The sequence below is a fragment of the Oxyura jamaicensis genome, chromosome 5, assembly GCF_011077185.1.
Source record: "Oxyura jamaicensis isolate SHBP4307 breed ruddy duck chromosome 5, BPBGC_Ojam_1.0, whole genome shotgun sequence".
Taxonomy (NCBI): domain Eukaryota; kingdom Metazoa; phylum Chordata; class Aves; order Anseriformes; family Anatidae; genus Oxyura; species Oxyura jamaicensis.
In genome coordinates, this window is record NC_048897.1 from 32971180 (window position 1) to 32985681 (window position 14502).

The 14502-nt window shown below is 40.9% G+C and overlaps 1 protein-coding gene across 30 annotated transcripts in view; it reads left to right on the forward strand.

Annotated features, from left to right (window-relative positions):
• The window catches only part of NRXN3 (neurexin 3), a 979693-nt gene that overhangs the window by 420496 nt on the left and 544695 nt on the right, over window positions 1-14502 (forward strand). For all 30 annotated transcript variants that reach the window (XR_004751424.1, XM_035328415.1, XM_035328417.1 and 27 more), the window contains 3 exons: window positions 7698-8079; window positions 9433-9623; window positions 10713-10886. Coding sequence is in view for 29 of the 30 variants with exons in the window: in XM_035328415.1 (XP_035184306.1) it covers window positions 7698-8079; window positions 9433-9623; window positions 10713-10886 (747 nt within the window). In the remaining variant the exon portion in view is untranslated. The remainder of the gene's footprint in view (window positions 1-7697; window positions 8080-9432; window positions 9624-10712; window positions 10887-14502) is intronic.

Below are 14502 nucleotides of genomic sequence, written 5' to 3' on the forward strand. Positions count from 1 at the left end.
GATGTAGGTTTACAAGAAAATGTCTTGGTGTACATTTTCTCTCTGAGGTAAATATATTCTGTGCTCTAGGCTGAAAATTTGCAAGAGAGAGTCAGAAGAATATGAAAGAAAAAAATGCCTCCTCCATGTAGGAATTGGCAGAGACTTAATCTACACTAGCTTGGAGGAAAGGGAAATTTTATTTAAGAGGGAACTTTCTGAATTAGTGAAATTAAGTGCTGCTAAACACATCATCCTGTTTACTTTTGCATATTAAGAGAACAAATCTTCTGGATATGATGTTTTAGCAAGCACCATGAGGTGGCACTCTCTACATTACCAACTCAGTCCCCAGAAATGCCATCTGTTTTTGAAGTCTATTTTTCATGAACCTGAGTTTATAAATAATAATGATACAATCCTATACTAAAATAGGATGTGCATATGTACATGTATATGAATTACATAATTAAAGATGCATTACAGCTAAAAATGTCTGTTAAAAGAATAACATTGTGGCTAAGTCAAAAGTCAGAAAAGCCAGAGTTAAGACTTTGTGTTCAATCTGCATTCCACTTCCTGGAGTAGATCTTAAATGATGCGGTCACATAGATTTTTCCAGTGGATTCATGCTGTCTTTAGGCATATATCAGAAGTCTAAATTGAGCCCTCAGTAAAAAATAAACAGCCTGTTTGATTGCCACCTTCGTTCTTATTGCTTGTTTGGAATAATGAATGCCAACTAAATTTTGCTCTAAATATAGAACTGTCGATTTTCTTATTGATGAGTGGCACACACACAAAAAATGTTTATATAGAACTAAGAAGTTGTAATTGGATTTATTCCTGTTTTTGTTTTATGAAGTGAGTAGTTTTTTTTTCCCATTTTACAGGTTTGGAAACAGTGCACTAGATTAAAGTTGGATGTATTTGGTACCAATTTGACATGATTTTTAGTCATTTATGTGCACAAATATTCAGTGGGTCTGTAAATAGGATCATATTAGCTCAATTCTGCTGCTTGGAGATCTAGGTCTAGACAATTAATGACCACCTGTGAAAAATCTGTCATGAAGTGAAATATGTATCTTCCTGCAGGAAACCTAAGGCAGAGACAGCATCTAGTTTCCCTGGACAGCATTTTGCTGCCTAATCATAAAACCCTTCTACATGCCCTCCCTCCTCCCCACAACCAACCTCAGAATATCAGTGACAAATGAGACGTAAGTACAGCAGGCATATTCCTCCCTACAACATCTTACAAGCACCCAAATTCCACAGTGGAGGCTAGAATTTCTTCTCTCTGCTAACACTTGAGCTAACAAGCTGCCGATTGTTACAATACTCTGTACAGACCAGGGTGGGGGAATGAGAGGTGAACTCTGCATGTGGGGCTGACAGATAGTGGATTTCACACCATGGTTCTTCAGGAAAAGACATCTCTGTCCTGCTTCTGATCTTTTGTTACCATGCACTTTTCAGCCTTTCGCTGATCTTCTATCTGTACTCCCACTACCATTGCTGTCCTATATTTCTCTTAAGCCAGTCCCAGCATTGTCACTTTTTACCTCCTTTAAAAGCCTGGGTGCTTTTTTTCCATCCTCCCTCACTCCATTTCTTATGCCTCCTATATTTCAGTTTCCTGTCTGGGTGTATTCTACCTTTCATAGGTTTGACACCCCTCCCTTTCATCCCGCCCCCGTATCTCTACATTTTAGTTTTCTAACTTTTTGAAGTAAAGAAGCAGGATTTAATTATTTTTAAGATTTTTTTTTCAGAAAGAATATACAATTCTCTTGGCTTGATTACGCTAAAACTGAAACAATCCGTAATAATCACAGTAGTGGATTTCAGATGGTTTGTCTAAACAGACTTTCCTATACACAATTTCAGTTCCTATGAACTGACATTTTTCAAAATAAAATATCTCTGGTAAAGAACTGTTTTTCTGGATTCAAAAACATTTGTATTAGTACTACAACTTGAATTTCTGAATAATCAGAGATACGTGGCTGATTTCATTGACTTATAAGTTTGTCCAGTATTATGTGCTTAGGTTGTTGCGTTCCATGTCAGTGGTCACTGTATAATTTGTATAACTGTATAATATTTAGATCTACTGCTAAAATTGTGAATAAGTGAAAATAAATTTGATGTGGTATTTTATCTTCAAATTTGGAGTAGATGCTTGAAAAGATTTTTTTTCTAATAACCTAATGCTGTTGTCCAAATGTGATCAAGTTTTTGTAAAGTGTAATGTATATATGTATTTTGTATTTGATCACGAGAGGAGAGTTAAGTATGTAATGTTCAGGAGGGCCTAAGCAAGAAAGGCTATCAGTTTACTTAATCTGACTCTTTATATACCAAAATTCAGGGTGTATCATCCAAGCATCTTATAAACATTTCCAGTTTTATTTTTATCCTCAACAGAAAAAGACGTGTTGCAAACAGGAAAAGTCACAAAAGGCTTATTAGTATGGTGGTGTTTTTTTCTTTTTCTTTCTAATGTGTGGGAACTATTTAGGTAAGAAACAGCAGGAGATTTCAGGAGATAGAAGGGAAAGATGACAGAGCAGCTAAATCCCAGTGGATCTGTCTTGAGGAAATGAAAAATAGAATTTTCCCAGAGCTGAGGTATGGTGATCAGTGGGACTCAGGTATAATCCCAGTGACTCAGATGTACCTCCTGCAGTGACTAGTCAGGTTATGTATATACACTAACTCACCTGCAGATGCAATCATGCAGAATATTATTGATAAATTCTTTCTGTCTGTAGCCCACTGGAACCATTAATTCAGGTCTTGATCTGGATGTCAGTTTTTTCACAGAACTAGTATGTCTATATATTTTTGAACTTAGTTTTTTTCAAACCTGGTGGAACTTCACCAGAGTGCTAAAATGTTATTGCAGGAGGAGGACCACCAACAGGTAGTGTGGCTGCCTAAGCTTTGTGTCCTTTGGAAAACCTTCTAAAATTAAGTTACCTGTGATTAGAATCATAGAACAGAATCATATCATAGAATGGCTTAGGTTAGAAGGGACCTTAACTATCACCTTGTTCCAAACCCTGTGCTATGGTCAGGGATGCCACCCACTAGATCAGGTTGCCCAGGACCTCATCCAACCAGGTCTTGAACGCTTCCAGGAACAGGTCATCCACAGCTTCTCTGGGTAGCATGTTCCAGTGCCTCACCCTCTGATGGAAGAATTTTCTCTGAACCTCTGATCTAAATCTCCTCTCTTTTAGTTTAAAGACAAATCCCTCTTGTCCTGTCATCTTTTTATATAAGCCCCCTTTAAGTATTGGAAAGCTGAAATAAGGTCACCCTGGAGCTCTCTCTCCTTTATGCTGAACATCCCCAGCTCTCTATTTCTTTGCAGGAGAGGTTTTCCAGCCCCTTGATCATACTTGTGGCTCTCCTCTGGGGTCCACCGATGTAACGGTGGACCCCAGACCTTGATGTAGTACTCCAAGTGGAGCCTCACAAGGGCAGTGCACAGGGAGATAATCGCCTCCCTCAACCTGTCTGCCAACTCTGTTGATGCAGCCCAGGACGCAGTTGGCCTTCTGGGCTGCAGGTGCACATGGCTGGCTAATGTCAAGCTTTTCACCCACCAGAACCCGTCCTTCTCTGCAGGGCTGATCTCAGTGAGTTCTTCTCCCAGTCCATACTCATGTCTGGGATTGTTCCAGCCGAGGTGCAGGACTTGTTGAACCTCATTAGCTTCACGTGGGCCCACTTCTCAAATTTGTCCAGGTCCCTTTGGATGGCATCCCTTCCTTCTGTTGTATCAACACCACCACTCAGCTTAGTGTCATCTGCAAACTTGCTGAGGCTGTGCTCGGTCCCATTGTCTATGTCATTGATGAAGATGTCTAAGTCATTGATAGCAGTACTGCTCCCAAGACAGACCTCTGACAGACACCACTTGTCACCGGCCTCCACCTGGACGCAGAGCCATTGACCACCACACTCTGGGTACGATCCTCAAGCCAATTTCTTTTTTATTGAATGGTCCACCCTTCAAATCCATCTCTTGCCAATTTATAGATTAGGATGCACATTGGACTATGTCCAGGGCATTGCAGAGATACAGGTACATGACATGGGTCAGTCTTCCCTTGACTGCTGATGTAGTCATTCTGTTATAGAAGGCCACCAGATGGGTCTGACAGGATTTACCCTTGGTGAAGCCATGATGGCTGTCACAGATCACCTCCTTGTCTGGCATGTGCCTTGACATTGCTTCCAGGAGGATTTGTTCAGTGATCTTTCTGGGCACAGAGGTGAGGCTCATGGGTCTGTAGTTCCCTGGGTCTTCCTTTCTACCTTTTTTAAAAATGGGAGTGATGTTTTCCTTTTCCAGTCACCAGGAACTTCACCTGACTGCCAGGACTTCTCAAATATGGAGAGAAGCTTGGCAGCTATATTAGCCAGTTCCCTCAGGTCCGTGGGATGCATGTCATCTGGCCCCCATAGACTTGTTACGTGTTCAGTTTCACCAGGCGGTCTCGAACCTGCTCTTTACTACCTGTTCTTTGCTAATTACGTTAGTAGAATGTTAGAAAGTTACTCAGACAAACATGCAGAAGAAGGAAATGTTAGAAGCATGTGTATCTGTGCTTACCTAATTTCATACTTGCTCCTGTGCTTTTTCCAATTTTGCTTCCCTGCAGATATTGAAAAGTGCAATATAGCAAAAGGGTTGATGGGGGGCTATTGTAGTAAAAGAGAGGCTTGTTTTTAAGATTCACTTTGAAAAGTCTGTGTTGAAAGAGACAGCATGGTAAAAAAGAGGGAAGCGATTTCTGTGTAAGGTGTTTGAATATTGCCTGGACAAGTTGATTTGTCTACCTTAGAGTTACTGTGGAAAGCTACAAAAAGTTACTCGACATTTGGGATTCTGGGTGGTATTTCTAGAAGTGATGAGCCTCATAACCAATGAGAGCTGTGAAGTTGTTATGAATTCCACCAAATTTGATGCCACATTTCCTGAGATCCAAAACTATATATATTGACCTCTTTGTTCCTCAGCTTTGTGTATATAAAATTGGAAATAACATCCCTGAATCTTGCAGGAGTTTTCAAAGAAGATTGTTAGAGTATAACTTGCACACTATACTGCTCAACACCTGTGGTGGGCTGGCTGTGACCAGCTGCCAGGCGCCCACCCAGCCATGCTCTCATTTCCCCTCCTTGACAGGATGGGAGAATATAGGCTGAGAGTAGCTTGAGAGAGAGGGAAATCAGCAATTATAATGGGCAAAACAGACTCAACTAGGGGGAAATTAATTTATTGCCAATTGAAAATTTACTTGGATGGTGAGAGAGAGAGACAAAATTCGAACACCTTCCCCTGCCCCCTCCTTTTCCCAGGTTCAACCTCACTCCTTTCTTCCTGACTTGGTAACCGGGGATTGAGGTCAGTTCCTCTCTGTCACTCCCTCCTCCTCATGCTTTTCCCCTGCTCCCACGTGGGTCTTTCCCACAGGCTGCAGTCCTTAACAAGCAGTTGCAGCATGGGTCCTCTTTTCTAGTTGTCAGGAAATCCTGTTCCTGTGTGGGTTCTCCACAGGTCATGGTTCCCCCCGAGCACCTCCACCTGCTGCTGTGTGGAGTCCCTGTGGCTGCTGTGTGGGCGTGTGCTCGGGCATGGTCCTCCATGGGCTGTTGGCATATCTGCTCCAGCGCCTGCTGCACCTCACCCCCTTCCTTCTTCCCAGACGTTGGTGTTCTCAGGGCTGTTTCTTGCTCTCTTCTTTCCTTGTTCCTTGCTTGCATGCAGTATTTTGCCCTTTCTTAAGCTTCTTTTCTCTGAGGTGCCACCAGCTTGGCTTGGCTGAGTCCTGTGGGGCTGAGGGTGCTGGTTGCAGCAGTCTGGAGCTGGCCGTGTCTGACCTGGGGCCTTTGGCCTCTTCTCACAGCAGTTGCCCCTTTGGCCCTGACCCCACTGCTGACAGCTGGATGTGTGAACTCAGAACAGCACCGCAGAAACTCTCATGGAAAAAATAACTGCTTTATAGCAGAGCCTGAATAATGGATGTACACTGAATGTGGAGAAAAGAATTAAGTGTTGAGTAAATGTTGATGAGTTGAATATCATTCCTGTTGTATACTAAATGGCACAAGGTCTGTGTAGAAAGGATACTTGTTTGTGTGACTAAGTGGTTAAAATTACCTTAATGAAGAAGTACAGAGGACTGAAATAAGGTTGTTTGTCATGGTTTTCATTTTAATGTCACCCAGCTTGTCTTTGTACTCTAGTCTTTTAGCATACTTTGTATTTCATCTGTATGTGTGGGCTCTGTATGTATTGATGCCTAGCATGCTTACTGAAGCGTTTAAATATGCTTCAATGGTACTCTGAGATATTTTGTTAAGCTATCTTGAATGTTCTAACTGAGAGACTAAAATCCATCACAATATGATGAATAACCCAGGTGCTAAGTTGATGATTTAAGTATTTATTGGACTTTTTACCTGTTGCAATCTTGCGCGTTTCCCTCCTACTATTCTGCTGGGCAGGGATCTTTGAAACAAGAAACATCAGGCTTCAGGAGAACAACAGAATACGTATTATCAGGTTTATTGACTATTCTTAGTCTGCTTTTTTAATCTTAATTTTGTTTACTGAGTGTTTTCAGACAATGCACTTGTATGGGTTATTCAAAAGGGGCTGAATTGTTTGGCAGATGGACCATTGGATTGTGTAGGTCACTTTTGGTTTTAAGGGAGAGATCTAGTTTTCTTTGCAGGCAATAAAGCCTATGTAGCACATGGAGAAATACAGGGCTGACTATCCATGGCCCTTCAGTCCAGTTTTACCCTATCTGCCAGGTTTTGGTAACTGGTACACTCAAGTCTCTCCATCAAGACTCCTGCCCAATTTTTCTCATGTAGGATTAAGTTAGTACTGCTATTAGTTTGGATACTGGAGGGCAACACAACAGGCTGGGAGAAGAGTGGCTGGAAAGCTGCCTGGAGTAGGAGGACCTGGGTTGATAGCCAGCTGAATTTGAGCTAGCAGTGTACTCAGGTGGCCAAGAAGGCCAATGGTGTCCTTGCTTTTATCAGAAGTAGCATGGCTAGCAGCACTAGAGAAGTGATTGTCCCCCTGTACTTGGCTCAGGTGAGGCTGCACCTCAAATACTGTGTTAAGTTCTGGGTCCCTCACTACAAGAAGGACATCAAGGTGCTGGAGCATGTCCAAAGAAGAGCAACAAAGCTGGTGAAGGGTCTAGAGAACAAGTCTTATGAGAAGCAGTTGAGGGAACTGGGATTATTTAGCCTAGAGAAAAGAAGGCTTAGGGGAGATCTTATTGCTGTCTACAACTACCTGAAAGGGGTTGTAGTGAGGTGGGGGTTCGTGTCTTCTCCCAAAGAATAAGTGATAGGACAGAGAAAATGACCTCAAGTTGTGCCAAGGGATTTTTAGGTTGAATATTTGGAAAAAGTTCTTCACTGAAAGAGTTGTGAGGCATTGGGACAAGACTACTCAAGGAAGTAGTTGAGTCACCATCATTGGAGGTATTCAAAAGACATGTAGATATGGTGTTTAGGGAGATATGGTTAGTGGTAGGCTTGTCAGCATTATGTTAATGGTTGGACTTGATGATCTGAAAGGTCTTTTCCAACCTAAATGAATTTATGATTCTGTATAACCTGTTACTGATCTCTGGGCTTTCTGCCTGTTCCTCATTTCTCTCTTTCAGGCACAATGGTTGGTGATCACACCCGTTTGGAGTTCCACAACATTGAGACAGGGATCATGACGGAGAAACGTTATATCTCTGTCATCCCTTCTAGCTTCATCGGCCATCTCCAAAGCCTCATGTTCAATGGGATGCTCTACATTGACCTCTGCAAGAATGGTGACATTGACTATTGTGAGCTAAAGGCACGCTTTGGTCTCCGCAACATTATAGCTGACCCTGTGACATTCAAGACTAAGAGCAGCTACCTGAGCTTGGCCACCTTGCAGGCTTACACATCCATGCACCTCTTCTTTCAGTTCAAGACCACTTCAGCTGATGGTTTCATCCTCTTTAACAGTGGTGATGGAAATGACTTCATTGCAGTTGAACTAGTCAAGGGGTAAGCGAGCATTCTGTTGTTTTCTACCAGGGTTCCATGTTAAAGATAAGCTTAAAATACTTTCATGAAGACAAATTCATCTCATACATTTTCTGTTTGCTGAGGTTTATGATGAAGAAGTTGGACATAAACACTAGCTTAATGGACTCCCCATTGGCTTCCCCCCTTTGACTTAGGGAGATTCACTTTTTACAACATGAAATATTAAACTTTAAAGTCCTTCAGATTTGGTTATGCTAACATTTTGTCTTGCTAACCTTGCAGAGCAGCACGGAGGAGGAAATGTGCCCAGGGCTCTGAGTCTCTTTTTTTTTTTTTTTTTTTTTTTTTCTTCTTCTTCCCCTACAACAGACCTGGTGCATTTCTGCCACCTCCACTGAAGGGGAAAATTTTCTGGGCTTCCAAATTTTTCTTGTTTTTCTTCTGGTGATGCTCAAGAAAGAGAAAACTCTGCTTACTTTTGAACAACTGTATTCTTTTGGCAAGGTCAATGGCTTTAAAAACAAAAACACCTTTGTTAGTTGAATAAATGTTTATCTCGTACTCATCTAGATAGCGTAAACATGAATTCCACGAACAGACTTTACTTTGTTTATTTCAGTATAACTAAGGAACCTAAGGTTCAATTTGTTCCATTTTTTCATTTTTAACTTTGCATGTGTTTCTGGGACATTGAGTAATAACTTAAATAGAGGCATGAGCTCCTGGCTCTGTGGAGGGTTTAATTTTGCTGTTTCTTTTCTAAAAAGAATATTTTTCTCTGTCCTCAGGTGGATTTCTGTGTTAGAACTATATAAATAATTCAGGGTAACACTCTAATGACTTCAGTCTTGTTAGGGTCTTTGTATTTTGCCAAAAGATGTGCTAATTGTTTTGCAGCTGTTTGAATAAGCTTATGTTCTCATGTGAATTTTAGTACAATATTTTGAGGGAGTTTCCCTATTAACTTTTTAAGGGGGTTATTCAAAACTCAGAGTCTGGGGAATGTGTGTCCTAAATAAGCATACCTAGTGTTGTTCTTCACTATTGATCTTACCAATTTTTAAAAAGAATTATGTGCATAGTCAGAAGTTCTTGTAGACCTGCAAGAACTTTATGAAAAAGAGGAATATTTTATTATGAGAATCTGATGACTTCAAATGTCATCTTCTCAAAATACAAGTTCTTAAGCTTTCTTTGTGGAGAAAGAACTGTACCTTTTCAAATCGATGGCTTAATCTTTGGCTGACTAGAACTTCCTAATGCAGAGTCACTTAACTTCATGACTTGCTTAAGTCATTTTCATCATCTCTAGAACTCATCAGTAGTGCTAGAGTTGTTACAGATTTTTAACTGTTTTTACTATGCTTACAGGTATATACATTATGTCTTTGACCTTGGAAATGGACCTAACGTTATCAAAGGCAACAGTGACCGTGCTCTCAATGACAACCAATGGCACAATGTTGTCATCACCAGAGATAACAGTAATACACACAGCCTAAAAGTGGACACTAAGGTGGTCACTCAGGTTATCAACGGTGCCAAAAATCTGGATCTTAAAGGTAAATTCTAAAAGAAGGATGTTTCCCCTCCTCCGCTTTATTCTGGCAAGTCTTAACCAGTAAACGAGAGCTAATAGAAACCATGAGTTTCAGAACAGTAAATCTGGAATTGGCTAATTTTTGGATTTCAATTCAATTTTTCTGTTTGGCAGCTTCCTTTAGCAGAACAGTTCATCATATTTTGTTTTTGCTGTTGTTTTTTCCTCAAATTGGTCCATCTACAGTTTTCTCTAGTTAAGATACAATTATGTTTTTGTTAGAAACAGAGGAGATCCTGGAGAAGTACAGCTGTTTACGGCATGTATCTTGCATTGAGGGGTGATAGGTGATGAAATAGGATGCTACAGTGATTGGTAGTGTGTGTCTGTGTGTACAGACGTTAAAGCTGTTGGAAGCCCAGGATTGTGGAATACAGGGTGCTAGTGCTGATGGGAAAGCACATTGGCAAAGTCAATGAGCAGGCCACATGGTTCAGAATCATAGAATGGCCTGGGTTGGAAGGGACCTCAAGGATCATCTAGTTCCAAACCCACTGCCATAGGCAGGGACGCCACCCCCTAGATCAGGTTGTTCAGGGCCTCATTTAACTTGGTCTTGAACACCTCCAGGGATGGGGCATCCACAGCCTCTCTGGGCAACCTCTCTGTTCCAGTGCCTCACCACCCTCTGAGTGAAAAACTTGCTTCTAATCTCTAATCCAAATCTATCCTCTTTTAGTTGAAAACCAAGATCAAGTTCAGATTAAGCAACACTTGCAGACCCTGTAAGGGAAATAAGTTCATAATTGCTACTGTTTTACATTAAAGTGATGTTGCATACAGAGTTCTGTGAGGATGAGAGTAGAAAATGATGCTTTAGGTTAGGTTAAGTTTCAGTTGTACTTGGATGTAGTTTAAGGGCACCAGTGAGACATCATCTTTACACAGTAAAGAGACAGAAATGACTTCTGGGCCTATAAAATAACCTCCTTTGCTTTTAACCTTTCCTAAACAGATGTTCAGCTCACTCTATCCATGTTGGATGTGGGGAAAAGCCTGTTTAAAACGTATGTAACTTTCCTTCTTCTATGTTTACCTTTTTCTCCTCCAGGTGATCTCTACATTGCTGGCCTAGCTCAAGGCATGTATAGCAACCTCCCAAAGCTAGTGGCCTCACGTGATGGATTTCAGGGCTGTCTAGCATCTGTGGACTTGAATGGGCGTCTGCCTGATCTAATCAATGACGCTTTGCACCGCAGTGGGCAGATTGAGCGTGGATGTGAAGGTATAACTGATTTCAGAGAAGTTCCTCTCTCCTGTTCTCTATTGCTTCACTGCTGTCCCCTGTGCATCTACTTATCCACTTAATCGTCCGTTTCGTTAGTTTGCTTTCATCATGACATCCTTCACTGCAATCTGTTTGTGTTCCCAAATGCAGTTGAGGATATCTAGCCTCTGTCTCTGTAGACCTCATCGTTAGCAGATTTTCTCTTGCCTATTCAATCACCCATGAAGTGGTACCTCCAGTAGTGGAAAGGATGGTATTGAGATGGACAGATCTTTACATATGCTTTTCTCAGAGCTGTTCATTGACTTCATAATACTTTTTAAATGCTTTGAAAGATGTTCTGAGTCTGTAATTCACTAGTGCTTCAGAGGGCCCTTTTGGCATTTGCAGAAAGACGTATTTTGAGACCAAGTAGAGGCAAGGGAAATGGAAGGTGGAATCTGTAACTTCTAGTTGAATATTAGACCATAACAGAAGTTCTTTTTTGAGGAAGTGGGATTTCAATGAAAGCTGGAGGCTATTCCTCCAGCATTATCTCTACTGTCTGGAAAAGATTTTTATTTTTTTTTCTGTAGTTTCTCTCTTCCAGCTGATATGGAAACAGATGTGCTCTGTGACTTCTTGAAGCATGTAAATAGCAGTGATTTCTGGATGTTTCTTTAAATAATTTACTGTTCTTATTTAGTTCCTCTTTTTTTTAAAGAATATCAACATGAGTCGCAGTTACTCAGGAATATGCTTATCAATTCCCATAGCATGTGGAATACTTGGCATAAAAAAAAAAAAAATCAAGGTTCTGTTGGTTGGGTTAAATGAAAGTGACCGTTATGTCTAGTTCAACTGAATACCCATCTTCTTTGTTTGCTGCTGGTCATTAGAGGAAGATAGTTTTAACAGGAGAGGTGTGTGGTGTGCATGTTTCTTAAGACATACATCCCTGACTGGTGCTCACAGACAGGACTTCATGAAATGAAGTTTCTTTTTTACTTATTAGTAACTTACTTATTACTTAGTTTCTTTTTTACTTATTTCCTTACCATGTCAAGATTTCAGGTTATGTCATTTTGAAATACAGACACTTGTTAAGACTGTCTCTTCCTAGGATAGAAAGTATCATCTTTGAGTACTCATAAAACATCAAATTGGCTACTCAATTAAATCAAACCCCTTCATTGTCTCTGGGTGCTCTGATTGGCTGGAAGCTCCTACTGCCACACTCCCACAATAACGCTTTGGTTTGTGAGAATTTTGTCCTAAGAGCCCACTCAATATCAACTCCAATTTCACAGTATTGCTAAGTTCTGCATAGCTTTAGGCTGTTCTTTCCTCTGCCTTTTGTTGCTTTTGAGCATGTTAACCACACTGTTCCTTGTGGAAGTGAGCGTAGTATAACAGAACTTGTGGCTTTGCCCATTTGTAGCTGAGCTAAAGCGCTAAAAGAAGAAATGCATCTTTTCCATGTAGTTATTTATGAGGTTCAAGGAAAAAAAACCACCACCACCACCATTTGGGGTTTTTGAAAATCATTTCTGATTACCTTCAGTGCACTGAAAGCTCTTCTTTAATGTTAGCGATTTCTGGTAATTCTTCTATTTAAAACTAGCATAATCTTGCTGTATAACCTGCATATTATCTCTGCCAGTCTTTCTCCTTCAGAGGACATTTCATTAGATGAACATGTTGTTCCGTGTTCGCCTCTGGAACAGAATGATGATGCTTTCCCAGAAGATTTGGCACCACTATTAGAGCTACTGGGTTTCCTTCTCCTTGTACCCAGTGCAGTTCTTTGCTTTGCTGTCCTATTATTCAGGTTGCGTAATATCAGTGACACTCCCAGACTGTGTAACGGGGCACTTATTTTGTCTGTCAACCTGTCTGGTACCTGCAGAGCTGCTGTTTGAACATGGAGATGAGTTCACTCCTAAAAATGCCAGGAATGTGAATTTCCCTTCTCTTCTAAAGTGCATGAAACAAGATTCAAAGTTGGAGGCAGCTAGAAATCTAAAAAAGTGGATGGGAAGGTCAATGATGGCCTTAATTCTGCTTTGCTAGAACTTGCAAAGCAATGTCTGTGCTGTTTTCCTGACTGGTCCATGCTCAGTGCCAAGGGAAGTGCTGAAAAGTAAGCCGTTCTCTTTGCCAACATGTTTAGGATTATTAAAATCTGAGAAACAGGTCACCGGAAAGCTTTCATTTGAGTTTTGAATCACAGCAATCCCCATGGCTTCATCTCACCTCTTGACTACTGCCTGCCGCTGACTGTTCTGACAGTTGCCCCTGAAAAGCGTATCTCCCCTTCCTCTAAAGAAGGAAAAACTCGTTAAGTGTGTTGGGTCCTTATTTAAGTCCTATTATTTCATTTCTGTCTGAAGTGATCTTGGGTGTAGTCTTAACATCCTGAAGGGCTGAAGTCCTGAGCAGCTCCTGCTGTCTCATGATTAAATGTGTTTGGAATAAACAGCTGCAGGCATTTGGGGTCAATAGTTATGCTGTGTCAATTGTAGGGCATGTCGTTACTTCATCATGAAAAGCACTGGGGGAAAACATACATGAGGAGTACAGCATGCTTAAAGGAATGTTTTTCCATCTTCACATATGAATCTTGCCTTCCAGATGTGGTATGAGAAAGATTTCTCCTAACGCCTGCCTTTGTTGCAGCTTTGCTTTCAGAAGCAGAGCAGATTGCAAGGTGGCAGCCATCTTCTCTGAAGTTGTCAGTTTGATCTCAGGGCAGAATTAAATGATGTGGAGATGAAAGAAACCTAGGGAATACTAGAATGTGAGATGTAGGTCAGGAGATAGCACTGTCTGCCCACTCCACTACAAATGGGTGACCTTGTTGCATCCTGTTTGCATTTGTTATCTCAGTTCATATATATTTGTGTACCTTATTCCAATTAAATTTCCCAAAATCTTACAGGAAAAAAAATGTGGTTTATTGTCTTGGTTCTACCACCACCCCCATTACATGCTTCTGAGCAGGCCATTGAACTTCCTTGGCTACATTGTTCCTGTTATATGCTGGAGGATCATTCAACCTTGCTGTGTGCCAAAGCACAAGCCTACCGTGTTCTACGGTTTGCTCTGTTCCAGTGATGGACTCTTATTTGAACAGGAGCAGGAAACACTTTCAAGATAAATTATATTTGTGAGAGTTATTTCTTTAGGATCTAGAGAATCCGAGTGCATTGTCAGGCAATGTTTAGGAGTTATTAACTGAAATGCAGGCATCCCGGAGACTCCAAAGTGTCTGGTATTTAATAGTGTATAGTAGTGCTTAACAAACAAAGCAATTCAGACCTAAAGAAAATAATTATTTCTATCACCTACCAGTTCTACTCCTGCACTTTCAATAAGAAATTATCTATGATGGAATTGGATTATGGCAGTGCAGCTGAGTGACCTCTTTATCCTGTCCACAAAGGACATAAGTTTGTTATCTGAAATGTCGACTTCCTTTTGCACTATGCAGTTTTCTTGTGTGCTGTATAAACTTAAGGTTTCTGATCTTGAAATCTACCACTCAGTCACCAGTGAGCTGGCCAACATGATAGCTGCCACACTGTCTGTGTGGTGTGTTTTTTGTTATTTTGTTTGTTGAGATGTCGTATAG